Here is a 27,038-nt window from a genome sequence, read left to right as displayed (position 1 = left end):
TGGGAAGCGGGGAGGGAAGAGGTCTTATGGGACTTCTGGGGAGGGGGCAAACAGGAAAGGGGAAATCATTTGGAATATAAACAAATAATATAGAAAATAAAACAATAATAATAAAAGATTATGTAACATTCTTTTCTTGCAGGTGTAGGCTGATATGTTTATTAGCACATGGCTGTAGCAGCACCACCATTGTAGTAGTCAGTAAAAAAATCACAGTGAAATTAGCATACAAATATTCCAAAAGTTCTAAGATTTGCATTGAGTAAAATGAACTTTCAAACTTTATTTCAGAAAAAAAGCATTATTTAATAAGATTTTGTGTTTGATAAGTGAAATCCCACATATCTTTAAAATAACATTTCTTTAGACTTGACATAGATTCTAGTAGAAAACTACAATTGTTATTTTGAAAGAAACTAATCAGTGAACTCAAACAGTAGCATTCTGAGAAGTAATTTCTAACTCTGAAAGGGTTAATTATTATTGACTTTCACAAAGCACAGTCCTAGAGACATAAGAACTTCTAAACAAGTATTACCCATTGACTTCTAAAACCTGCATTTAGTTTTTGTTTGTTTGTTTATGTATCCCAGAAATAGTTACTATGACAAATAAATTTGAATTCTTAATTTTCTCTAGTACATGATATAAGATCAGGTATAATCTTATAATTTTCTGTATAAGACATTTTCTGTATTCAAAGAATTGAATTCATGTTAGAGTTTGCATTTTATTGATATGCGCTATGGATTAGATACAGTCAGTTAAGCCCTTTCCAGGCCAATTGGCATACCCTGTCTCTGATGTCAGTCTGAGAAAATCCTATATAGTGTACTACACCCCCGGATTACCTTATCTAAGTATTACACGGACATTTCAGATGATATATCTTGGCATGTGGTCATTTTTCATTAAATTATTAGGGATTGTTAAAGCATCTTTCCCCCTTTTTGACACCTTGCTGTAATTGAATATAAATTGACTTTAAGACAGAATGCCAGATATTCATGCAGTAGGTTACTGGGGCATCACTGGAGTCTAGCAGAAATAATGCTCACCTTGGGTACTGTAGCCAACTACATAAATAAATAAATAAATACAGAGGCTTTTGCTATTTGATGTAAGCTCGTGGAAAAATGCCATCAGCACACTGGATTTTATTTTCTCAACTACTCTGTGTTTTTGGAAGAAGAACTTTTAATATTCAGTATATCCTTTTTCTTTTCTCTTTCTTTTTTGATTTTAAACTCCAGATTTTATTCCCCACCCGCACTTCCCCCCCCTCACTCCCCTACCCCCACACCCCTATCCCTACTACACTCTGTGACTTTTCCACACCTCATACCTCCTCCCCATCCCCCACCCCACCAGACCTCTAAACTCCCTGGGGCTTCCAGTCTCCTGAGGGTTAGGTATAAAATGACAGGATTACTAAGGTTCTGTTTCAAATTCTAAAATTTGGAAGGAAAGGGAGAAAATTGAAAGCATGAAGCACTACCGGGGTGCAATACCTAACTTGTATGTTTTTCATGTTTGCTTATTTAAAGAGCAAAGAAAGAATTAGCCCTTAAATAATGTGCTTTCAGCCAGGCAGTGGGGGCGCACGCCTGTAATCCCAGCACTTGGGAGGCAGAGGCAGGCAGATTTCTGAGTTCAAGGCCAGCCTGGTCTACAGAGTGAGTTCCAGGACAGCCAGGACTACACAGAGAAACCCTGACGCAAAAAACCAAATAATAATAATAATAATAATAATAATAATAATAATAATAATGTGCTTTCTCTCCTCATCCACCCTTTCAGTCTTTTCTAGAACTAGAGCTAATCAGTTTCCTAAGTTGACTTTCTTCTCTGAATTATCCAAAAAGCCATAACTGTTTTTCTATCTCTGTTCTGTCTACCCTAACACTTTGAGCTTCCTTATTCTTCCTCTGAAGTCCCCCTCCCTGGCTTGTGGCACTTCCTGCAGGCCTAAATCAAAGGGCATGGCTTTTTCCTTCCACCTCTTCTTCTTCCTCTTCCTCTTCTCTCTCCTGCTCCAGGCTGTTTGGTGTTGTTATTGCTTGTGCACCCTGGAATTTTTCTTTTAAGCTCCAATGCAAGCCTCCTCCAGCTTTAAAAACAAAACCAAATAATTGGCAAAAGTATGCCTTAAACTCATTTGAAGATAGTGAAAATTACATTAGTTACTCGTGATTTTAGAGTTTAGCATATTTGAAAAATCTATTTGAATGTATTGTTTTTCTCAGTTTTATATTACTTATTAGATTACATATAATATATATGACATATTCAGAAAAACAAATCATTTTGTTATTTTAAGCATAGGTGTGCTGTGTAGGTCACATAATTGTTCTAGAAAAAAATGCTTTAGAGGACATCTCTCTACACTTTATACTTATTGTACTTGCTTATTTCGTTATATTTTGTGCAACCAAAAAATTGTAGCTATAAGCTATTTTGAGAATGCATTTTACCCCAGAACATTGTAAGAATCAACAGGAGCATAATTTTAAGTAACAGAAGTGCAAAATAAGCACAGACTCCTAACTACCAGAAATAAAAGGCCAGAATTCTAACTTTGCAAAAACTCATAATTACTAGCAATGGGGAAGGGGAAACATGAGGACAGAAAAGTGAAAGTCAGTGGGTTTTTTTAAATATATTTTTTTATCTGAACTTTTTTCTTTCCAGAGATAGAATTCTGTGAAACACCTCCTCCTTTGTGCTCTGGCTACCAGACAGACATGCACAGTGTTTCTCGCCATGGCTACCAGCTAGAAATGGGATCTGATGCGGACACAGAGACAGAAGGTGCAGCATCACCTGACCATGCACTGAGAATGTGGATAAGAGGCATGAAGTCAGAACATAGTTCCTGTCTGTCCAGCAGGGCCAACTCTGCATTGTCCTTGACTGACACTGATCATGAACGCAAGTCTGATGGGGAAAATGGTAAGAAAACTACATCTGCAGTTTTGCTTTGTTATCACTTCTGGAATTGGCCCATCTTTCATTCAGCATGCAGAATACAAATACAAAATAGCAGGGTCCCAGGAACAAGGAAGATACTTAAGTATCTAGCAAATAGACACATTTATTTATAACGACACAAAATAGTCTTCATTTCTGGGAAACCCTCAAGAGAAATTATCTCATGTAGTCAGCAATATTGTGGATGTCTTATTCATTACTCACCTTTTATTTTCATTTTTATTTTCCAGAGCTACCCCAGTGGGATTTATTATAGGAAGTACTCATTTCATGTATTTTAGCTTTACATCAGTGTATGAACAAGGAGATGAACAATTATATAGCATGCATATTCTCTGTAGGGACTCTCTATTTTGATCCAAATTAACTTGCTAAGTTTATAAACAGATTCACATTAACCACATTAAACTGAAATTATTTCACAAACACAATTATTTTAAAGACACCAATCATTTGCCAGACAATAAGTACTAACAGCAATATCATTATGTTGTAATTATATATTATTTCCTTATACATTTTAGAAAATGAAATGTTTTCTCTTTTTGAGTTTTGAGGAAAGGACTGGCTTATTGAATGTATGTTCTTCTGCCTCTAACCAAAAAAATAATTTCATAATAGGCACATTAAATGAATATTAATCAAATTAATCTAGTCTATCCATCATTTTCTTTGTCAAAATTTGATATGAGTTCTTTATCACCCATATTCATGCTAGCATAATATGTGAATTCAACAAACTTCTTTTTTATTCGATATATTTTTATTTACATTTCAAATGATTTCCACTTTTCTAGACCCCCACTCCCTGAAAGTCCCATCAGCCCCCTTCCCTCCCCCTGTTTTTCTACCCAACCCTTCCCATTTCCCTGTTCTGGTTTTGCCCTATACTGCTTCACTGAGTCTTTCCAGAACAAGGGGCCACTCCTCCATTCTTCTTGTACCTCATTTGATGTGTGGATTATGTTTTGGGTATTCTAGTTTTCTAGGTTAACAACCACTTATTAGTGAGTGCATACCATGATTCATCTTTTGAGTCTGGGTTACCTCACTTAGTATGATGTTCTCTAGCTCCATCCATTTGCCTAAGAATTTCATGAATTCATTGTTTCTAATGGCTGAATAGTACTCCATTGTGTAGATATACCACATTTTTTGCATCCACTCTTCTGTTGAGGGATACCTGAGTTCTTTCCAGCATCTGGCAATTATAAATAGGGCTGCTGTGAACATAGTAGAGCATGTATCCTTATTACATGGTGGGGAATCCTCTGGGTATATGCCCAGGAGTGGTATAGCAGGATCTTCTGGAAGTGAGGTGCCCAGTTTTCGGAGGAACCCCCAGACAGATTTCCAGAGTGGTTGTACCAATTTGCAACCCCACCAGCAGTGGAGGAGTGTTCCTCTTTCTCCACATCCTTGCCAACATCTGCTGTCTCCTGAATTTTTAATCTTAGCCATTCTGACTGGTATAGGTGAAATCTCAGGGTTGTTTTGATTTGCATTTCCCTAATGACTAATGAAGTTGAGCATTTTTTAAGATGCTTCTCCGCCATCCGAAATTCTTCAGGTGAAAATTCTTTGTTTAACTCTGTACCCCATTTTTTAATAGGGTTATCTGGTTTTCTGGAGTCTAACTTCTTGAGTTCTTTATATATCTTGGATATTAGCCCTCTATCTGATGTACGGTTGGTGAAGATCTTTTCCCAATTTGTAGGTTGCCGATTTGCCCTTTTGATGGTGTCCTTTGCCTTACAGAAACTTTGTAATTTTATGAGGTCCCATTTGTCAATTCTTGATCTTAGAGCATAAGCTATTGGTGTTCTGTTCAGGAACTTTCCCCCTGTATCGATGTCCTCAAGGGTCTTCCCCAGTTTCTTTTCTATTAGCTTCAGAGTGTCTGGCTTTATGTGGAGGTCTTTGATCCGTTTGGAGTTGAGCTTAGTACAAGGAGACAAGGATGGATCAATTCCCATTCTTCTGCATGCTGACCTCCAGTTGAACCAGCACCATTTGTTGAAAAGGCTATTTTTTTTTTCCATTGGATGTTTTCTGCCCTTTTGTCGAGGATCAAGTGGCCATAAGTGTGTGGGTTCATTTCTGGATCTTCAGTCCTGTTCCATTAACCTGCCTGCTTGTCACTGTACAAATACTATGCAGTTTTTAACACTATTGCTCTGTATAGTATTCCTTGAGTGATACTGATACCCCCAGAATTTCTTTTATTGTTGAGAATATTTTTAGCTATCCTGTGTTTTTTGTTATTCCAGATGAATTTGAGGATTGCTCTTTCTAACTCTGTGAAGAATTGAGTTGGGATTTTGATGGGTATTGCATTGAATCTGTATATTGCTTTTGGCAAAATGGCCATTTTAACTATATTAATCCTGCCAATCCATGAGCATGGGAGATTTTTCCATTTTTTGAGGTCTTCTTCCACTTCCTTCTTCATAGTCTTGAAGTTCTTGTCATACAGATCTTTCACATGTTTGGTAAGAGTCACCCCAAGGTACTTTATACTGTTTGTGGCTATTGTGAAGGGTGTCATTTCCCTAATTTCTTTCTCAGCCTGCTTATCCTTTGAGTATAGGAAGGCTACTGATTTGCTTGAGTTGATTTTATAACCTGCCACTTTGCTGAACTTATCAGGTGTAGGAGTTCTCTAGTGGAGTTTTTTGGGTCACTTAGGTAGACAATCATATCTTCTGCAGATAATGATAGTTTGACTTCTTCGTTTCCAATTTGTATCCCTTTGACCTCCTTATGTTGTCGAATTGCCCGAGCTAGTACCTCAAGTACAATATTGAAAAGATAAGGAGAAAGGGGGCAGCCCTGTCTAGTCCCTGATTTTAGTGGGATTGCTTCAAGTTTCTCTCCATTTAGTTTGATGCTGGCTACCGGTTTGCTGTATATTGCTGTTACTATGTTTAGGTATGGGCCTTGAATTCCTGTTCTTTCCAAGACTTTAAGCATGAAAGGATGCTGAATTTTGTCAAATGCTTTTTCAGATTCCAATGATATGACCATGTGGTTTTTTTCTTTGAGTTTGTTTATGTAGTGGATTGTACTGATGGATTTCCGTTCAACAAATTTCAAAATGACAAATACTCTGTTTTCTCTCATTTGAGGTTCCTAGAGTTTATACAATCGCATAAAATGATGTATGTGTATATGAAATGAAAACAAATATATTTTTCTAGGGAAACAAAGGGACAGGAAGCGCTACATTGAGAAAAGAGGATAGTAGAAAATATACCCTATATTCAATGTATACCTGTATGAATAGAATTTAAATGTAAAGATCATATTCTGTGCTATGGGCCAATCCTCTGAGCCTTTTGAAATCCCCGTCTGGGAGACAAAAGTTCCTCCTCTGGTTGGTGCCTGTCCCTTCTTCTAGCATTTCAGTAGTTGAAAGTCAGCTTGAAAGACACAATTGTCTCTCTGTAATATCTTCATCTTTGCCATGCTGCTTAGAATCCCTCACATAAAGAATTACAGATAATAAATTCAGTTGAAACATTCACCAATAAATAATTTTCCATTCTAGACTTTATCATTTTTCTAACTCTATATGATTGTCAATGGAAAGTTTCTTTTAGGAGTGTTGAAAATTGTAGAATTAAGTAAAATTGAAATTTTTTTATGACTCAATACTACCAAATCTTTGTTTTAGTGGAGGAATATAAGGGTACATAGAGTTTATTTTTTTCAATAATGCTGTTATGTTTTAAAAATCTCGATGAAGAGTTCATGTTGAAATTTGACGAATCTCCAGCAACATGGGCAAAGATTAATTAATAAAACATTTCATCTTACAGGTTTTAAATTCTCTCCTGTTTGTTGTGACATGGAGGCTCCAGCTGATTCTGCTCAAGGCAAGTGTTTCCAAATACTCGAGGACAAGTTGTTTTTAACTCAATCAATCATGACAAGAGCCTAGTCCACAAAATAGACCCTGACAGACTAACAAGTAACACATAAGGCTGAATGCTGGGATTGTCAGAGATTAGTTGAGTGGTCACATACTGCCTTGCTTGTGTCTTTTTCACTTCTGAAGAGAAGCTGAAAGTTAGGGACAACACACATTTATCTTCTTGTTGTTGCTTTGCTGCTACTTTGTTTAGAATTTAGAATGACTTTAGCTTTAACGGCATATATCTGATGCTTTCATAACTTTGCCGTGCTCTCTAGCAGATGGCCTTGGTCCTTTTCTCCAGATGTTCCTCTCTTAGCCTTATAATCCCATTCTATTCATGTCATCAATTGCAAATAACTCCAAAAGCTCAAAGAAAAAAAAAGCATATGGTAGTTCATCATTTTATGAAGTTTTATTTTTGTTATTCTTCAGTAAGGGGACATTTCTTGTTATTGATAATAACTAGGAATGGCCTGTTTTTAATACTTTTTTTTTAGAAAAAAACAAGAACGTGAATGATTTTTCTTTTTTCCCCAAATGCATGTTAATTCAAAGAAAAAATCATTTTCAACTCATTTAACTTTGTGTTTGCATGCAAATGGAGCTGTTTATTTCCCACTGATATCATCCATTCATGAAAACATGCCTAGCAGGCTAGCTATCTCATTAACTCATTAACTTGAATTTATACATTCTATATTTGAAACATAAAAATGCTTAAAATATTTTTGATTTAATAGTTTTCAGTAGTTCAGATTCTATGCCATCTTATCCCTGTGATAAAATTAATGTCGGTGACATTTTATTTTCTTTCTGCCTTCCTATACTTTCTGTTTTTTTTTCAATTATTGATGATACTTTTTCAATATTATGGGTGTAATATTAGGAAAAACTTTAGGATAAGTTAAGTCTCACTGCTGTGAATGAGAAATACAAGCTCAAATAAGTGAAATTGTTAATTTGGGTGAGTTATACAACCATAGAAGATTTTAAGAAGTGCTATCAAAGATGTTTACAATTAAGCCGGGCGGTGGTGGTGCACTCCTGTAATCCCAGGACTCTGGGAGGCAGAGGCAGGCAGATTTCTGAGTTCGAGGCCAGCCTGGTCTACTACAGAGTGAGTTCCAGGACAGCCAGGGCTACACAGAGAAACCCTGTCTCAAAAAAAAAAATTCCAAAAAATCCAAAAAAAAAAAAAAAGATGCATACAATTCTGTCCATCCAACAAGTAGACAGTATGACTTAGTGGCACTTCGTTGTTCTACTTGGATTTCCTGAATTTTGACTATGAAGACTGATTTCTTTCATTTCATCCATAGACCAAGCATTAAAAAATGCTTTAGTACTATTAACCCTGTTTTGTTGTTCTAAATCTAATTTAAACCTATAGCATGTTACAAAATCTGAAAATTTTACTAAACTCTACTTCACTACTGGAATATTTGAAGCAGGAATGGAAACTTACAGGTAATAAAAATATATATGTTTTCTAGTTTTTCACAGAACTACCAGAATATTATTTGTTTTTAAATCCTTCCCACTTGTCCTAAGACAATCCTTCAAAATTTATTAATACTTAATTTTCTATGAAGGAGAAATGCAGATTTAATAGTTAGCTTACTCCTGGGACCTGAATAACAGTTTTATATCATGCTTCTTTCATTATAGTCTTCTCACAGTCCATCTCAACTATGTGTTGTATATCTAAGTCATAGAGTCCCAGATTTTCATACTCCCCCAAAAGGTGTGGGTAAGCACTAGACTAGATAGAAGTGTGGTCTGCCCTATTCTCCATTATTCTTCAATACCTAGTCACGGGAACTAGAGCATAATTACAGAGTCAATAAATGAGAATCATGTCATGTTCCAAGTGGGGGCATTAAAGTAAGAGATAAATATTTTCATGAATTATCTATGATCTTTTGCCACTCTTTGAAGGATAGAAATGCTGCATTGAGTCAGGCCTATGGTTACCTAAAGTGCAGCTTTGTTTCTAATAAATGATCTCCTCATCAATTTGTATAATATGACAATACTATTTTGTATTAGCCAATGCTTTCTAAAGGAACTGAGTTTATATAATGACTATCCATCTGTTAAACATGGGATTTAGAATAGTATATAGGCTGTTATAAATGGCTATTCCAACAAAGATTACCTCTTGACTCAAAGGCCAGGAATCTGATAGTTAGTTGTTAACCCTGTCTCAGCAGTCTCAAACCAGTACTGGAGTACTGGATGATTCCTCGAGAGCTGTGAGTCTTCAGTCTGTGTTGGAATCCTGAAGAAGTAGGTATTAATACCACTGAAGGATTGCCTCAGCAACAGGATTGGTGAATTTATCAGTGAGAGTTGGGCCAAGCAGACCAAAATCAAAAGCTTGCTTCCATGTCATTTTATATGCCCTGTCCCTTGAAAACATGGCCCAGATTTAAGTTCAATCTTCCCAAATCAAATGATGTAATCAAGAAAGCCCCTCACAGTTGTGCTGCTCTGTTTGGATTTTAGTTGATTCTGGATGTAGTGAAGTTAAAAACTAATATTATTAATCTTTTGTGCACCCCTTGCGAAGTTTCATACAAGTGCATCTCCTTAATCATGCTTAATTTCCAAATGGAAACAAAAACAAAGTCATGTATTTCTACAACCGATCACATGACATTATCTGATATTTATAACTTTTTTCTTCTACTACACCTTCTGTATTTCTTCCAACCTCAGAAACCAACTTAGCTAATCTTAGTTCTTTTCTAGGAAGAGTGACTCATAGTTTTATTCCTGAAGGATCTGTCCCCTTTTTCATCCCACTTGAACTGACTTGTAGTTCCACATTAACTTTAACCACAGGACATGGTAACAACAGGAGATACCCTATTGGATCTCCTGCATTCCAGGCATAATCTTTCTTACCTCCTTTATTGAGAAATGTAGCAATGGCAGTTTGGACCAATTACCTCTTAAAATACTATTACTCTTATCTTAGCCTATTGGCTAATGGTCATCATAAGTTCAAAGAGGCCAGTTGGAAATCTGTGCTCTTATATAACATATTCCAGTAAGGAATATGATGCTCCTGCAGTCCAAATAAGCCTTCCTCTTGATGGTGGGAGTGGCCAGGTACAATAATTTATAATTTAGTTTACATAGAATATCTGTGCCCCACATAGTGGACTCCTAGGAATTTCATTGAAGTTCTATCCTTGAATTTTGTTTGAATATATTTCCCATCCTTAGAATCTATATGTGTTACCAACAAATCCAATGTGGTTTGTACATCCTGCTCTCATGATCCAATCAGCCTAATTTTTCAATGTAGTGGATCAATGTGATATTTTTCAGGAGAGACAGATGATCAAGATCCTTTCAAACTAAGTTATGACACATTGCTGGAGAGTTAATATGCCCTTGAGATAAACTTGTAAAAGCATACTGTTGGCCTTGCCAGCTGAAGGTAAATTGCTTCTTGTGGTCCTTATGGACAGGTATCAACAAAAGAGGCAGATGTTAAAGTAGTAGCTACATACCATGTACCAGGAGATGTGTTAATCTACTCAAGTAAAGATACCACATCTGGTATATAAGCTGCAATTGGTGTCACTACTTGATTAATTTTGCAATAGTCAACTGCCATTCTCCAAAATCCATCTGTCTTCTGTGCAGTCTAAATAGGACTTTTAAAGGGAGATGGGGTACAAACCACAACCTCTGCATCTTTCAACTCCTTAACAGTAGTACTAACCTCTGCAATCCCTCCTAGAATGTGATAGTTGTCTTTTGTTCTCTATTTTCACTAGTAGCAAGAACTTCAGTGACTTACACTGGCTTTTGCCAACCATAATAGTCCTCACAAAACCAATATAGGAATTCTGCCAACTTCTAAGTACATATTCCCCAATTACACATTCTAGAAATAAAGAAATAATCACACAATGAGTTTTGGGATTAACTGGGCCTGCTGTAAGACTTTAGCAAAAAACCTTGTCATCTGATCTCCATAAACCCCTACTTTAATTGATGGGCCACATTTCCTTTTGTGTCTCTTCCATAAACAGTACCAATTATTGTCCGAGAACCAGTATCCCATAGACCCTGGAACGTCTGATTATTTCCTTTTTCCAGTGTAGAGTGGCCCGTGTAAAAGGTCATGTGTCCCTCTGCAGAAGGATTGAAGAAAACTAACCATAAAACTCTTTGGTGTTTCTTCAAGGCCCTTCCTCAGAGGACCTTTGACATCCCTTCAAGGGACCTAGGATTTGCAAATAGGTTCAAGTCTAGAAATTGTTTCAGGAACCAAGATTTCATATTGCCACTATCCAATGTAGCCTTTCTTGGATTTGTTCAATAATGTATCTGCTTATACTAATCATATACAATATAGCAGGCTTCTTCATGTTATATTTCTATAAACACAACCCATTAAGAGTCAGTGTCAGAATTCCATATGAGACTTGCAACCATAAAAAAGTACTTTGCTTCTGCTGACTGTTAGAGGTCAGGCCATTATTGACATTGCTTCACCTGTGCTTCCATTGCTGTAACAATGCTTATCATTGTCCTTGGTTATTCAGTGTTGCCACCTGAACCCTGCATTTAATTCATACAATTGAGCTGTGGTATTTACAACCCTAAGGTCTGGCACAAGAAAGGAATATCTTCAAGTGTGCTGGTGCCCCTTTCAGCATTTTTCATGTTATAGGATTAGTGAAGGTCACATCTGGGCCTTCCCACTATGGAGGATTAGGTTTTGCCCAGAGTACCCTCTGTAGCATCTCAGGCTCCCTGAATCTTAAAATCCTTTTGTCAGCACTAAAGCAAGTGATGTAAAACATCTTCATCTTCTTTTCAATAGGCCATCTTATGACAAATTTTAGCTGTGCAAACTTTCATACTAAACCTAAAATCTGCACTCAGTGCTCCCACATCAGAAAACTCAGTCTGTTCCAGTTTTATATTCCATCTACGATGATTATACACCCTTAAAACCCAATCCCACACATATTCCCCAGACTTTTGCTTCAATGAATTAGCAAACTCATTAGGTTCTTTAATGGTATATTGCACATTTTCATGGACTATATTTCTTTTCTTTATTTTTATTTTTTATTTATTTATTTATTTTTATTTATTTATTTATTTATTTATTTATTTATTTATTTATTTTTTGGTTTTTCGAGACAGGGTTTCTCTGTGTAGCCCTGGCTGTCCTGGAACTCACTCTGTAGACCAGGCTGTCCTCAAACTCAGAAATCTACCTGCCTCTGCTTCCCAAGTGCTGGGATTAAAGGCGTGTGCTACTACCACCTGGCATATGGACTATATTTCTTACCTTTCTTCTAAGGGCATCTTTATCCTTGAATGGGGTTATAGGTCTAGAAGCACTATTGGTGGGCACTGAGTGACATCAATATTGTTTTGCCTGCCACCTCCTTCACAGAAGAACGTCATTGTTAGTTCCACAGACAGTGAAGGATTAATTTACTCAACAAATGCAGAGAGGAGAACACTGCAGTAGATGATAGTAGAGAAATATTCTATTCTAAGGGTGAAGAATTATTGATCAGGGAAGCTAAATACTTCAGAATAGGAGAGTTCAATGCCCTCACATTGAGATGGATTGTCCTACATCTCTCAGTTCACAGTTTTAGGATCCTTACCAGTCTGTGTACTTATTTCACCACTAACACGCTCTGAGGCTGGGACTTAAATTTTCATTGTATGCAAATAATCATATACTGAGGATTTGGGTTTGATTTTCGATAACTTGACCTCCATGGTTGCTAAGGAGAAGATGCGCTTCCACAGCCTGCTCATAAAATGTTAGCTTATTTGTATTCATCTGCAGTCAACCAATTAATTGTGGCACTGAGTTCATTCACTTGTTACTGTATGCTGAGATATTAGAAGTTGGTTAATTTTATCAAGAAGTTCATTTTATCCTTTTCCAAATTATCCAGAGAAGTTACAAGCAACCAGATAGCATCATTCTTTTCCTTAGTTTTCTACCAATTGTCAAAGTTGTTGTGTATAGAGTCACTAAATTTGCTATTTCTTAAAATGGATAGATCAAATGACCTTAGCTTGATAAGTTTAATACCATGGATATTTAATGTTCTCCATGCTATTGAGAAGAGCCTTCAGTAACTATAGGTATCAGTAGATTAGAAAGTCAGTTCCAGATACTTTAAAAAAAAAAAAAAAGAGGCTGGTAGATTTCTATAAGTTCAAGGCCAGCCTGGATTAGAGTCAGCTCCAAACCAGCCAAGACAGCATAGTAAGATCCTGCCTCAAAAACTAACAAAATAAATTTAACCAACCCTCCCCCCAAATAATCCTTGCAATTCTGTTTCAGTAGAATCCTTTCTGATATTACTATCTGTATTAGTCACCGATTCTATAAAGATACAGAACTGATAGAATGAACATCCATATATTCATAACGGATTTATTAGAGAGGCATACAGGTGATGCAGTGTCTGAGATCTTGGGGGGGGGTGTCCTAGGTTAATTGAAACTGCTGGTCCTCCTACAGGGTCACTGTCCTTAGCTTCTTCCAGCATTCCCCTAATTCAACCGTGTGGGCCAGCACCTTCTGTCTGTTGGTTGGGTGCAAATACCTGCATCTGACTCTTTCAGCTGCTTGTTGGGTCTTTCATAGGGCAGTCATGCTAGGTCCCTTTTTGTAATCACTCCAAAGCCTCAGTAATAGTGACAGGCCTTGGAGCCTCCCTTGAGCTGGATCTAAGTTTGGGCCTGTCACTGGACCTTTTTTCCCTCAGGGTCTTCTCCATTTTCAATCCTGCAGTTCTTTCAGACAGGAACAATTTATGGGTCAGAATCTTTGACTGTGAGATGGCAACCCCATCCCTCCATTTGATGCCCTGTCTTTCTGCTGGAGGTGGGCTCTCTAAGTTCCCTCTCCCTAATGTCAGGAATTTCATCTGAGGTCCCTTCCTTTGAGTCCTGAGAGTCTCTCACCTCCCAGGTCTCTGGTGTATTCTGGGGGGTCCCCTCAACATCCTACCTCCAGAGGTTGCCTGTTTCCAGTCTTTCTGCTGGACCTCAGGGCTTCAGTCCTTTTCCCCCACCTAATACCAGATCATGTTCCCCATTCCCCATCCAGTGCCCCTTTCCTTCCCAGGTTCCTCCCTCCATTCCCCCTTATGGTTGCTTTCTTCTCCCTCCCAAATGGGACTGAGGCATCCTCCCTTGGGCCCTTCAGCTTGCTGAATTTTTTTTGAGTTCTGTGGATATTCTTGTGTATTCTGTATTGTTTTCTGTACTGTTTTTTTGTTTTTTGTTGTTTTTTTCTAATAGCCACTTATTAGTGAGTACATACCATACATGTCCTTTTGGGTCTGAGTTACCTCACTCAGGATGATATTTTCTAGTTTCATCCATTTGCCTGCAAAACTCAGAATGTCCTCGTTCTTAATAGCTGATTATTATTCCATTGTGTAAATGAACCACATTTTCTATATCCATTCTTCTATTGTGGGACATCTGAGTCATTTCCAACTTCTGGCTCTCACAAACAAGGCCACTATGAATATAATGGAACATATACCCCTGTGGAATGGTGAGGCATTATTTGGGTAAATTCCCAAGAGTGGTATTGCTGGGTAGATATATTTCCAATTTTTGAGGAACCTCCAGATTGATTTGCAGAGTGGTTGTATCAGTTTGCAATCCCACCAGCAATGGAGTAGTGTTTCTCTTTCTCCACATCCTCACCAACCTGTGCTGTCCTCTGAGGTTTTGATCTTAGCCATTCTGATTGGTGGAAGGTGGAATCTTAGGGTGGTTTTGATTTGCATTCTTCTGATCTCTAAGCTCTTTGCACATCTCTCGAGGAGCTTCTCAGACACTCGAGATTCTGCTGTTGTCAATTCTTGGTTTAGTTCTAAACCCCATTTTTTTTATTGGGTTGTTTGGCGTGTGTGTGTGTGTGTGTGTGTGTGTGTGTGTGTGTGTGTTTAGCTTCTTGAATTCTTTATATATTTTGGATATTAGCCCTCTATCAGATGTGGGGTTAGTGTAGATATTTTTACCCAGTATGTAGGTTGCCAATTTATCTTATTGACTGTGTCCTTTACTTATAGGGTCTTAATTCCTTTCTTTGGGATAAATATTTAGACATTAGTCAACCTGCACAGGTATGACTAAATAACATGGACCAATGTTCAAAAGCAAATGACTTAACAGTTCTTTCTATTTAGCCCCTTCTTGTGGTTATTTTCTGTTTAATGTAGCTCAAATTGGTTTTCTCACTTATAATAAATCCTCTTAATTAATTGGGCATTAATATTTACTACCAGTCTAGAAATGCCTTGAGGTTGGGGATTATACATAATATTCATTTTTCAAGAATCTCTAGTAGTTAATACATTGGCAGCAAGTAATTGTTAATGAGCATTTTTGAATAGACGTATCATCATTAAATCTATAGGTAAGTATAACTTCATACTTTATTAAAATTAACAAATATGATTTCTGACTCTTTCTATTTGGCTTATTAACAAGAAGTTTTATTTTTATAATAGTCCATTCTTGGTATTTACTTTTCAAATTCCTGACTACTAGCCATTGGATGAATAATTAAAACTTCCCAAACCCCAGTTTTTTGTTCTATAAAACAGAAACATTACCAATTTTATTGTGTGTGTGTGTGTATGCATGTAGCATATGAACATATATATATATATATATATCACTTTATATTGTGACTTCTATAATTATATATTCAGTGCATGTTAGGCATGAATAAAGTTTATCACTATTCATTTACTATGCCTAAGTTGTGGGATAGAGGATATGGGTGACATTTTTATTATCAGGAATAATACAATTAGCCAATGTGGAATATCTGGCATCCTCAAGAAATTCTTGATCTTTGTATCCTAATTTCTGCTCATTTAAAAAAAAAAGTAAAAATCCTTGTATTTCTCTTACTTTAACTAATACATCATTTTAATAGTTGAAAAATATTTTTTTCTACTAAGCACAGTATTAGAGGAAATACAGTGATGTGATTTTAGCTAGTTAAGGCCACTGTTATTTCCCATTGACATATAGTAGATGTTTAAGACAGAGGTAGAGTCTTAGTTCCTCAGAAGTCATGCTGATTTTCATCATTGTTGAATGGTTAGGTTCTTTCTATGCTATTCAACAACTTTATAGACAAGGGAAGATCTGACAAAATTCCATCAGAGCAAATGAAATCTATAACACCTCCCTGTTTACTTCTACCTTTCACATGCAGAAGCTGACAACATAGCATACACAGCCAATAAATACTGTTCTAGTATAGCCTTGTATGTCCCATTTTGAGGACCCAAATTGCTTCACAGGAACATCTGGAGTTGTGAGACAAAAATGCCTAGATGAACACCTGGAGGTCTTTAAATGATATGTAATACTTATGCCCAAATGAGGAGCTACCCTTCTGATATTTGACTATGTGGGATCATTCACGCACATTTACTAGAAGGGATTTGTTTCTTTTACACTTCTTGCCTGTGCATTTCATGTTTTCCCCTGGTGATATAAGTTATACAGGACACTTCTATAGCAGTGAAAACAGTTCCTTAGGAACCATCTGAAAGTTAAAGGAAGTGTGTGAAACAATGCAATGATTTGGTAATAGCTTTGGCACCCTAATGGCTCTGTTGGAACCATTACGCATGTATGAGGCAGTGCAGTTGACTTTTGTAACAGCTCATTTGGAGAATTACATCGTCAGAGGAAGTGTGTAAGTCATTTGGATGACTTTATGTGAGTCCTATATTTCTGTGGTGACTGTGATACTCTGCAAATTGAAAACCATTCTAATGATAATTGAACATTAAGCTATTGTCAAGGTAAATAGAAAAATGCATATTTTCAAACAGAAAAACCTTTATTATATTTATTATATATATATGTATATATATAATATTTAGTATATTTCAGGAGTAAAGTAAGATCAACTGATGGTTTAAAATTGATACTGTAAGAGGACTAAGTTTTTAAAAAAGTAAACTATTCTCATCTTCACCCTTCAGGTGCCACTCGCATGGTGACCATTTCCACATTATCAGTATAAGTACAGATAGAATCCGTGAAACAAAAAGTTTAGTAACCTTTTCTAGTTTAGACATCTTACATATTATCCTTTATTTGTTGTTCCTCACTGTTAGGTGCATGAGATCCAGTCACAGAGGTATCACTTTTCTATTTAGCTATCGCAAGGTGTCCATCAGTTTATTTTTTCAAAAAAATTTTGCTGTTACTTATTCCTTACATACACATCTTTTTACATACCTGTTGAATAATTTCTTATAATTGGTAATGATTGATAGGCTGAGGTAATAGCCATTTAATGTTTCCTACAGCTATCACCAAATTTTCTCTTTAAAAAAGAGTCAGTTTATTTTTCTACTAATGCTTTATGAAGAATATCTATTTTCTCATATTCTCATCAAGGCTGGCAACGATGAAAAAACGTTTATAATACATATTATCCTAACATATATAAAATGTTATTATGCTATTATTATTTCATTTGTAACTGAGCTTAGGAATCTTTTAATATGTCAATGACACATTTTGCATCTCTTCTCAATTATTTGGTGATATGTCTGCTCATTTTTCTACTTATAATTAGTAAGGAAATAATCTAACAACAAAGTAAAAACATTCAGATATAAATGTAGACCAAATTAAAGATAATGTGAGTGTTTTTAAAATATGAACAAAATATTTATCTACATGTGTCAGATAAATTTGTATTAAAAATATAATATGAACTCCATGCTACTAAGTAACGGTAGAAACAGGAACAGTGGTTCTCCCCAGGTAAGAGCACACTAATTAGTTAGCTGTCCATTTCCCAGTGGTCAGCCCTGAAAACATATGTAGAATTATATGGACCCAAGAGGTTATATTTAGGAATTATATGTACATATATATAATCAATTAGTGAAAAAGAGGAGTCAGGAATTTGCAAAGGAAAGAGTGAAGAGGCATATGTGGAAGGAGGGTTCAGGGAGGAAAAGGAAAGAGGAAGTGTAATTAAAATAAAATCTGAAAAATAAGTAAAAAATGCAGTGTGAAGTATGAAATTATTGCCTAGAATCTTTGCAGTAATTAACATTTGATAATATATACTTTTTGGAAAAGTTAATATCAAACATTGATTACAGGATTATAACCAAACAAAAATGAGAGACAATTTGATAATATCTCACAAAACTGAGTCTACATCTCCACTGATGTTGTAATTTCAGTTCATGACTTGTTTCCTTTAACTCTTGGGTGATCATACAGTGATTTGTATTAGGATATCCCGATGAGAGAAGCATTGTTTGAAATATTGAAAATCCACGAATACTAATCAAAATATTTATCAACAAGAAGTCACCTGCATATATAGGCTATTCATGTTCTGCAATATTCTCCAGCTTTAGAAATAGTAAGACACATGCAAACAGAGAAGGAAAATGACTCAGAGGCATTTGGACAGAGGTCTTACTACTCTCAGACTGTGTATATAGTTATAAATATTAAAAAAAATTAAGCACACCTATATGATCCACCCATAGTTACAACATTACTTTTTGTCACCTTTTACCAATCAGGAATATTTTTTAACATATTTAACACAAGCGAGGTGAAATAATTTTATATCTAATGAAGTAGAATAATCTTTCCATCATTAAAGAAAACCACAGTATTTGAATCTCGTGTGTTTTGATGTATTATTGTCTGTGACTCCCAATAAGGAATATATTTTATGTTGTAACTTAGCTCACAGTGAATTTAAAGATAAAAATCAGGAACAGTTTTTTTTTTTTTTTGTAAAAACAACTACCTTTCCTATGAACATGAAAGGTACTTTGACATATTTTATTCTGTTCTTTTCTAATTTTCATAGTGTTCATTATGATCTAGTAAATTTATTTCCTACCTCACTGATAAATAACAATCTACAGTTTAAAAAAATCACAATACATAGTATTGTATATTTTATGTGGTTTTAATCTAACTGTACACACCCACACACCCACACCCACACACACACACACACACACATATATATATTGCTTTGAAACTATTCAGATTAAATGAATAGACAAAATTAGGCACATTCGGGGTAGTATGGCCATAGCTGAATCATCATCACAGAGACTTCATCCAGGTACTGATGAGAGGAAATAGAGACTCACAAGCCAAACAATAGGCAGAGGTCCCAGAACCCTACAGAAGTTGGGAAGGAAGAATTGTAGCAACACGGCCCATAGAATCACCAAAGCATTGCTCATAGAGGCTTACAGAGATTGTCAAGGTAGCCTGAATGTGTCTGTGCTAGATCCTTTGCATATATGTTATGGTTGCATAGCGTAGTGTTCTTGTGGGACTCCTAATGAGCTGTCCATGAGTCTTTTGCCTACTTGTAGGACCCTTTCCATCTACGTGATTGTTTTGCCCAGCCTTGATGTGCGGGTATGTCCCTAGTATTATTGGAACTTTTTATGGCAATTTCAGTTAATATCCCTGGGAGGCATGCTGTTTTCTGAAAGGGAAATGAAGGGTACTGGATCTGGAAGAAAGGGGAAGTGAGTAGAGGAACTGGGAAGAGTTGGAGGGAGGGGAATTGCAGTCAGGATATAATATATGAGAGAAGAATATAAAAAAATAAATTAATAATTATTATTATATTTGTGGAGATATTATTACATGGCTAGGAGGTAGATCCTGGAGACAGTGGGGTTTTCCTCTATATTTTTGTCCCCTTTAAGCTTCATATTATAGGCTGATAATTTTTAGCTTATGTTATTTTAAATGAATGAAATTAATATGTCACAGAGAAATTATTTCAAATTACCTGTTCTCTGGAATACTTTAGGACATAGTCAACAATGTCTGTTTACAGGGGTGTTTTGAATGTCTTAAAGTAGTATACAAAAATTCTTTTGAGTGGGGAAAGGTATAAAACATTCCTTTTGTGATAGCGCCCAGTTTAGTTCCCCCATCTCTTTTTCTCTTTCTTGTGTGTGTCCACGTGGGTGTCCGTGTGTGTGTGTGTCTGTGTCTGTGTATGTGTGTGCGTTTGTATAAACAAATATATTAAATAATACATTTATGTCCTAATCAGTTCTTTGATACACTGTTAAGCTACCTGCTTATTTTGATTTTCTTCATGAAATGAGAACCATGCTTGTTTGTTTCCTTGAGAAAGCTATTTTTGTAGATAAGTTTCTATCTCTCATAAGAAGCAGGGCATGGCAGCATTATAATCCAGTGGACAAGCAATTCTACTTTCCTAAATTTTCTGCCAAAATTAGCAGTTGCAAAACAACAAAAAGAGACAGTTGTAAATGTGAAAGCCCCCATGTAATAGGTACCATGCTATTTTCCTTTGAGACCAACAATATGTATTTGTCATTTTACAATTTTAGAAACATACACATAACCATGTTTCCATGAACAAACACCTATTATGCTAAGTGGCATATTTTAAGTATAATTTCTGTCATTCACATAGTTGACACCTTCAATTTTTGTCGTTCTATTTTATGGCCACTATCAACTAGAAATTTGTGCTTAAATACTTTTCATTTGTTTTGATGTTTATAAATGCAAAATCAGTTTTTCTGAGGTAATTTACCCTTTATTTTCATTGTTTCTGGGAAATGCAGGGTGTATTAAAATAAATTCTTTCTCTCCATGTTTATGTGGGTTTTGAAGATCAAACTCTGCTTATCTGTCTTGCCTGGCAAGCACCTTCACAGAATGAGCCGCCTTTATGGCCTTCACCTGATCAGAGTTTAAAGTTAACAAACAAGGAATACAAATTGATTTTTCATAAATAAGTACATGCATTTTTGTGAGCAATTTATGAAATAAGCAAGTAAATCAAAATTGTCAAAAAGTTGATTCATTTAAGATACTTTCTAAATGATGTGTTATGTGACTGAATTGCCTGATAATCCCTGTGGAAACTATTGAACCTTTTGTTTATGAATATGTAGTCATATTTTTATCAAATAGCACATCAATTAATTGGTTACAATAAGATTCAGTTAGAATTGATCAGTCTAGTCAAAGTTGTCAAGCAATATTCCTTTGCAAGAAAAAAATATAGGATAATAAAGACTAAAAATATGTTATTATGAGATTTGGTAGTCCCAAATCATGTCAGAATTTGAGGAAATTTCCATGAAAGTTGAAAAGTGTAGAAAATGAAACCCAGACATTCAGCCTTACAGGAATTATAAATCCATAAAATCATGACATTCTTAACAGTTTTACATAGTTATATGACGTCAAAAAATAATGACACTAAACTATCTCAAGTGGCAATAAATAGAAACAATAAAATAAAATGGCCCACACAGCAGTAAAAGTCATGAGAAGGAAAAGAAACAGACAGCACTAGTTTCCTGGATTAAGTATTTGATATAAGTAATTACTTCCCTCAGCGCATACACATAAATTATTTTAACACTTCACTGCTTTCCTTGAAGTTTTGATTTCTAGGTTACTCTCTGTTCATTTGAATACTTTAAGGAATAGGAAGAATTTAGAAAATATTTTCTCCTTTGATTTAGGTGTGGTTTTATTCCAAAGTTTTGACACTTGTGTAGCCAACTGGATGTTGTCATTTTTAACAGGTTAAGCCACAATAAGGTTTATCAAGATATTTCTGCCTTACATCGCATTTTCAAACAGCTGTCTACATGTACAGTCACAAGTCTGCTAAATTGGGCAGGCATTTGGAACACTTTTTATCATGTTCTCCTAAGAACTATAATTATATGTATTTTAAAGACATAAAAGGAAAGAAATTAGCCCAAGGTAAATCTCAGCAGAAAAGTGCTTTTCTGTTAACAGTTTGCCTCCAAAGTAAGGACTAGTCTTTCCTCACAAGAACTTGAATGAATAATTTGGACATATTTTCTTGGACCTTATACCTTTGGACCCATGAGACTTAAAATAAAGAAACATCTTGTTTTCCTACAAGTTGAGTTTCAGTTGTTCCAGATTGAATTAGTGTAAATAAAATAGAAAGAAGGGCTCTAGCAAATCAATACTGCATTGGTAGTAAACTGGAAAATACTGACAAATTATCCTTTTAGGCCTTAGCAAGGTTTAATCTAAACATCGTTTTCTCCTGACACGATGAGAGATACGCAAGTAATTTATTACACAAGCCTGATATGGATGAGAAAAGACTGCAGCTTTTTCTTCACTGCTATGGCTCTGTCCCTTTTTAGGCCAGTTCAATTTTTGTTTTGCTCCAGAAAAATCATTCTCCAATAATGTTTACAAGTCTTATATCTTCGATGCCCACCTTATCATGGTATACTTGGCTACTTGTCAGCTTGTTTAAGAAGAGGAATGTCAATTGAAAAATGTTCTCTTGAGATTCAAGTGTCTCTTATGTGCATGGGAAACCTTCCTAAGGTATGGTATGCCTGTAATTCCAAAGTTTTATATAGTAGAAGAGAACAATATATACAGGAGTATTTTATGAAATCTGGTTATATTTAGCATGAATAATAACCCCGTCCATAATCTTATAATAGCCAAAACATGAGCTTTTTTTTAATTATTGGGGTTACATAAGATGGGTTCTAGCTCTAATTCCATTCCAAATTTGTTCCATGTTTGTAGGGGAAGAAATTTTATTTTGAATGAAATGTATGTTCACACTGTTTCCTTCCTAATTATGATTTTATTTCTCCCCATTCTACTCTTATTCATAGTTATAAACATGAAACACAAATAAGTAAAAGATGTAGCAGAAATTTTCGGGCAGCTACTTGTTCATCTTTTCTGTTAAATAAAGTAGTTGTGTTAAATGTCACATCTTCCCAGATGGATGTGATAAAATAGCATTTTTAATTAACCCAAGAGGGACATGGACATGAGAAAACCAAGTGCTTGCTCCAGGCAGGGTCATTTCTCAAGGCACTGTATTATGAACAGTATTTAAATTACTACCTATATTTATCCCTCATATTTTTTAAAAACCTAGGATTTTATACTATTACAATTACATCTCCACAGTTATTATCATGGTAATAAAGATATCAGCCCAAAATACTTTGGTGTTCTTAGGAAATATATGCATATTTAATAGTAAGAAATAGTTCCTATTTATTGTACTCCATTACCAAAGTGAAGTCTCAGTAGGTTTATTTGCTCATTCAAACTAGGAAAATATATACATTCCCAGGAACCTCTACCCAAAAGGTAAAATGAAGGTAGAATTTGTAAATATATTTACAGGAAGAGGATTTTAACTGAGAAATTAAGTTATACACACTATTATTGTCTTACAGAGGTGGATTTCTTTGAAAAACTACTTTCTAAAAGTACAAACATTGTAACAGGCATACAATTGTGACTATTAAATGTTACAACCTTATTCTCCCGTAGTCCTAGATATGTTACACAACTTTCCTCTAAAACTTAGTGGCATTACATCAATAAAGTAAGAGAAAAGAATCTTTTGAAGGAGTAAAATCAAATATTTGCTTTATTACAAACAACATATGAAGCACCATTTTTCTCTTGTGGAATCTCTTATTATATTAAATACCTTACAACTCCCAAAACCAAGATAGTTTTTATGTAGGAAAATTGGAATGAATGAGAGACATAAGAATTAAAACCACATGTGGTTGTAAGTCTCCTAGTTAGAAGCTTGATTGGTTATACCTAGTGATGATTTAAAAAATATGTATGAATTTTCCCCAAACATATAATTAAAAAATAATAATTCTTGTAGCATTGTAAGCCAAAGTCTGTACGCCTAGGTCTATTATAATAATAATAATAACATTATTTTCATAATATTATTATTGACATAATAATGACAATACTTTCTCCCAATTGTCTAGACAATCAGTTTTGGTCATCAAATTCACCAGTTGAGATTGATAAATATGAACCACACTTAAAGAGATATAAATATAAGTTAGTGGAAAATATCAGGCAGTATAAGAGTTCTATAAGAACAAGATCATCTAATGATCTATGAGAGCAATTTCTTTATTCCAGGAATTAGAATGGTAACTAAATTCATGAGGAATCTTCAATATAAAAAGTAGAAATGGTGCATTTAAAAAATGATGTAAAACTGTTAGTTAGAATTTGTTTCAACACTGGGATTTATTCAACAAAACTTTTATCAAGCACTTGCCATGGACAAAGGACTGGTGACCTAAATTAATCATTAGGCATATTTCCTTGACTAAGTTTGAAGAATGGAAGAAGAGAGGAACTGAACTTTGAGCACCTCTACAACTTGCAGTATTTTTTTACTTGAAGTAAGTGACACTGAAGCAAATAAATGTCCCTCTTTCCCTCCCCTATTACCTAACACATCATTTCAAAAATTGTTTCATTATGACCCAAAAAAAATTCAATTATGTGGAAATATTGCCTTGGCCTGGTGTCTTCTACTTGAATCTACTATGAAGAGCTGATTAAATGAGGTGTATAAACTATCTATCTATCACTCTGCCCAAACTCCCCTCACATATGGGGAAGGGGGATCTGAGAAAGGGGAAATCTTTTGGAATGTAAACAAATAGAAAATAAAAATAAAAAAAGAAAACAATAATGGTTATCAGAAGCTAGGAAATGGGGTAAAGGGAATAAAAATAAGGCTAGTTTAGGGGTAGAGACACAGAGGTGGATAAGAAAAATAACTTTTTCATATTATATCACAAATTATGTAAAAAGAACTTTTATTCACCAGATGTAATTGTTAACTTGGAGGATGACTGTTGAACAAGCTCACCCTTCCTAGCTCTTTCTGAACTCTGGCTGGCTGGTTCAACTCAGCTGTTCCGCTCATACTCCTCTCCAAGCCAACTGAGTCAAATTAACTTCTCTGAACTGCCAGAAACTAACTGCACTATTCACTGCTCTCACTCAACTGAACACAACTAAATTCTACTCAACTGAACTGTCACTCACCTGATTCAACTTCCAACTCACTCCTCTTTTATAATTTGCATGATATCCTAAAGTTTTAAGATAAGGACAATGAATACTTTATGTTCTTGTTTTTTTGTCTCATCCTTATTTGCAGTGTACCAAAGGCCAGCCTTGACACCAGAGGGTAAACTGAGACAGGCAGCCATTAGGGGTCAGTGCTTAGAGCTACTGATGGGAGTGGATCCAGATACCTACAAGGGCTGCTGCCAAAGGCAGTCAACACTTAAAGAAGTTACTCAGCAGAATTTTTCTGAGAGAATAAATCTCTCAGTTTATTGGGGCTGATACTCACTGTGGTTAGCAGGGGAAAAAAACCTATGAAGTCTTTTAACTCTTTGGGTTCAGCAAAAATGAGAAAACTCTCTCTCTCTCTCTCTCTCTTTCTCTCTCTCTCTCTCTCTCTCTCTCTCTCTCTCTCTCTTCTCTCTCTCTCTCTCTCTCTCTCTCTCTCTCTCTCTCTCTCTCTCTCTCTCTCGTACACACACATACAGTGAGTGGATGAAACAAAATGTAGACTTCAAAAACTTCATACACACAAACATACATATATACATACATACATACACACATGCATATACACATACATACATGCAAACAAGCCTATACACAGATGTATACACATTCCCTCATAACCAAACAACTTGCTATGGATTAACAAGACAAAATCAAGCACGGTGGTTTTCTCAGCCAGTTTCTCTTACTGGCAGGCAGCAATTTGTGGTCACAAAGAAAGGAGTGATTATTTTATTATTTATCTTTAAAAGTGTTCTTATGAGAATCTTAGAAGAATCACAAATCTAAACTTTTATATAAAAATCAGTCATATCTACCTTAAAACCTTAGAATGTATATTTACTCATCAGCAGTTCTTACTAAATCTTATCAGGAAGCTGAGGGTGGACATGGGTATAAGGAATCAGTCGTCACCAGTCACCAGGGCTGCCTTTGTTCTTGCTCCCTGACCATAAAGGGTCCCCAGCTTAACTGATAAGAGCGTGCTTTCTGAGTTCACATTGTTCCCTAAGGTTCTCTACACCAGAGCCAGTAGTTAAAACATTTCAACTGTATTTTTTGAAATATTATCTAAGGGTGGTGGTCATTATTGACAAACTACATCTCTAAGTTCTTGGTGATTTAATCATAATCTTCTTCAGCAGCAATGCTTGAAAGAGATCAAGCATTATTATTGTGTCAGAGGTACTGCCCAGTACCAGAGGACTGGAAGCCCCCCTTAGAGTTTTCATACAATTCTTAGATTAAGAGGGATGTAAGGGCAGCAAGTAGAATGGAACTCCATAAAACCTCAAGTCTTCAGGACATGTGGTTCTCAAGGCTGTGCCACACCAAGGCACACCCAGGTGGCTGTGGTAACCCGTGGGATGCATTCCATGAGTTCTAAAGCCATTTGTCCTTCCTCCTGCATGGCCCTTGGTAGCAGTGTCCTGATAAATCTACTTTTCTTATATCAGCAATATCAACCAGAAATAAATGGCCTGTGTTTCTCTGCAGGTAAGTCGTCTCCACATTGGTCAGGGCAAAAGTAATCAGAGCATTTAGCTCCACCTCTTTACCTTACTTTTACTGCTGCTGCTCTGTTCTCACTAGTTCACTTCTACTTTTATCAAAATCTTCATAGGGTCACAGCTTCCCCTTGTCTTTTAGACCTTGTCATATTTTTTGATTAATCCTATTTCACCCATGAATATGTTGATAGCTTTATATTACATTGTCTTGTCAATTATGGATCAGTGTTACTTGGTGTTTGACATATGCTTTTTTCCCTTTATGCTGACAATTTCTCCCAAACAAACCATATGTTTCATTGGTGCCTAAGAAAATTTACAATAGCTAATTTTATCATAGTCTTAAAACTGTTGCCTTTTTCCCACCCTAGCTTCATTCTTCCTTCTTGGCTGGGGTTCTGGCAGAAAGACTTATTCTAATCACACCCTCACAGAGCGGTGCATCCTAACTCATACAGAAAACATAGGTCTCCAATAAAAAATGTTTCCTTAATTTCTGTCATCCCATTGTTAACATACTTGTAATTTTGCATTTTATTTTATAAAACATTCTACAGTTAGAATCCCTGTATCCCAGTATCGTTATCCCTTTTAAATGCCAATTCTTCCTTTGA

General features: G+C 35.6%; 1 protein-coding gene across 3 annotated transcripts in view; it reads left to right on the top strand.

Annotated features, from left to right (window-relative positions):
- Window positions 1-27,038, top strand: part of Tenm1 (teneurin transmembrane protein 1) — a 576,328-nt gene that overhangs the window by 79,886 nt on the left and 469,404 nt on the right. For all 3 annotated transcript variants that reach the window (XM_052170726.1, XM_052170727.1, XM_052170725.1), the window contains exons 2-3: window positions 2,692-2,952; window positions 6,813-6,869. In XM_052170726.1, the coding sequence (XP_052026686.1) occupies window positions 2,692-2,952; window positions 6,813-6,869 (318 nt within the window). The remainder of the gene's footprint in view (window positions 1-2,691; window positions 2,953-6,812; window positions 6,870-27,038) is intronic.

The sequence above is a fragment of the Apodemus sylvaticus genome, chromosome X, assembly GCF_947179515.1.
Source record: "Apodemus sylvaticus chromosome X, mApoSyl1.1, whole genome shotgun sequence".
Classification (NCBI taxonomy): Eukaryota; Metazoa; Chordata; class Mammalia; order Rodentia; family Muridae; genus Apodemus; species Apodemus sylvaticus.
The sequence above is the reverse complement of the archived record's forward strand: the minus strand, read 5'-3'. Positions and strand labels throughout refer to the sequence as shown.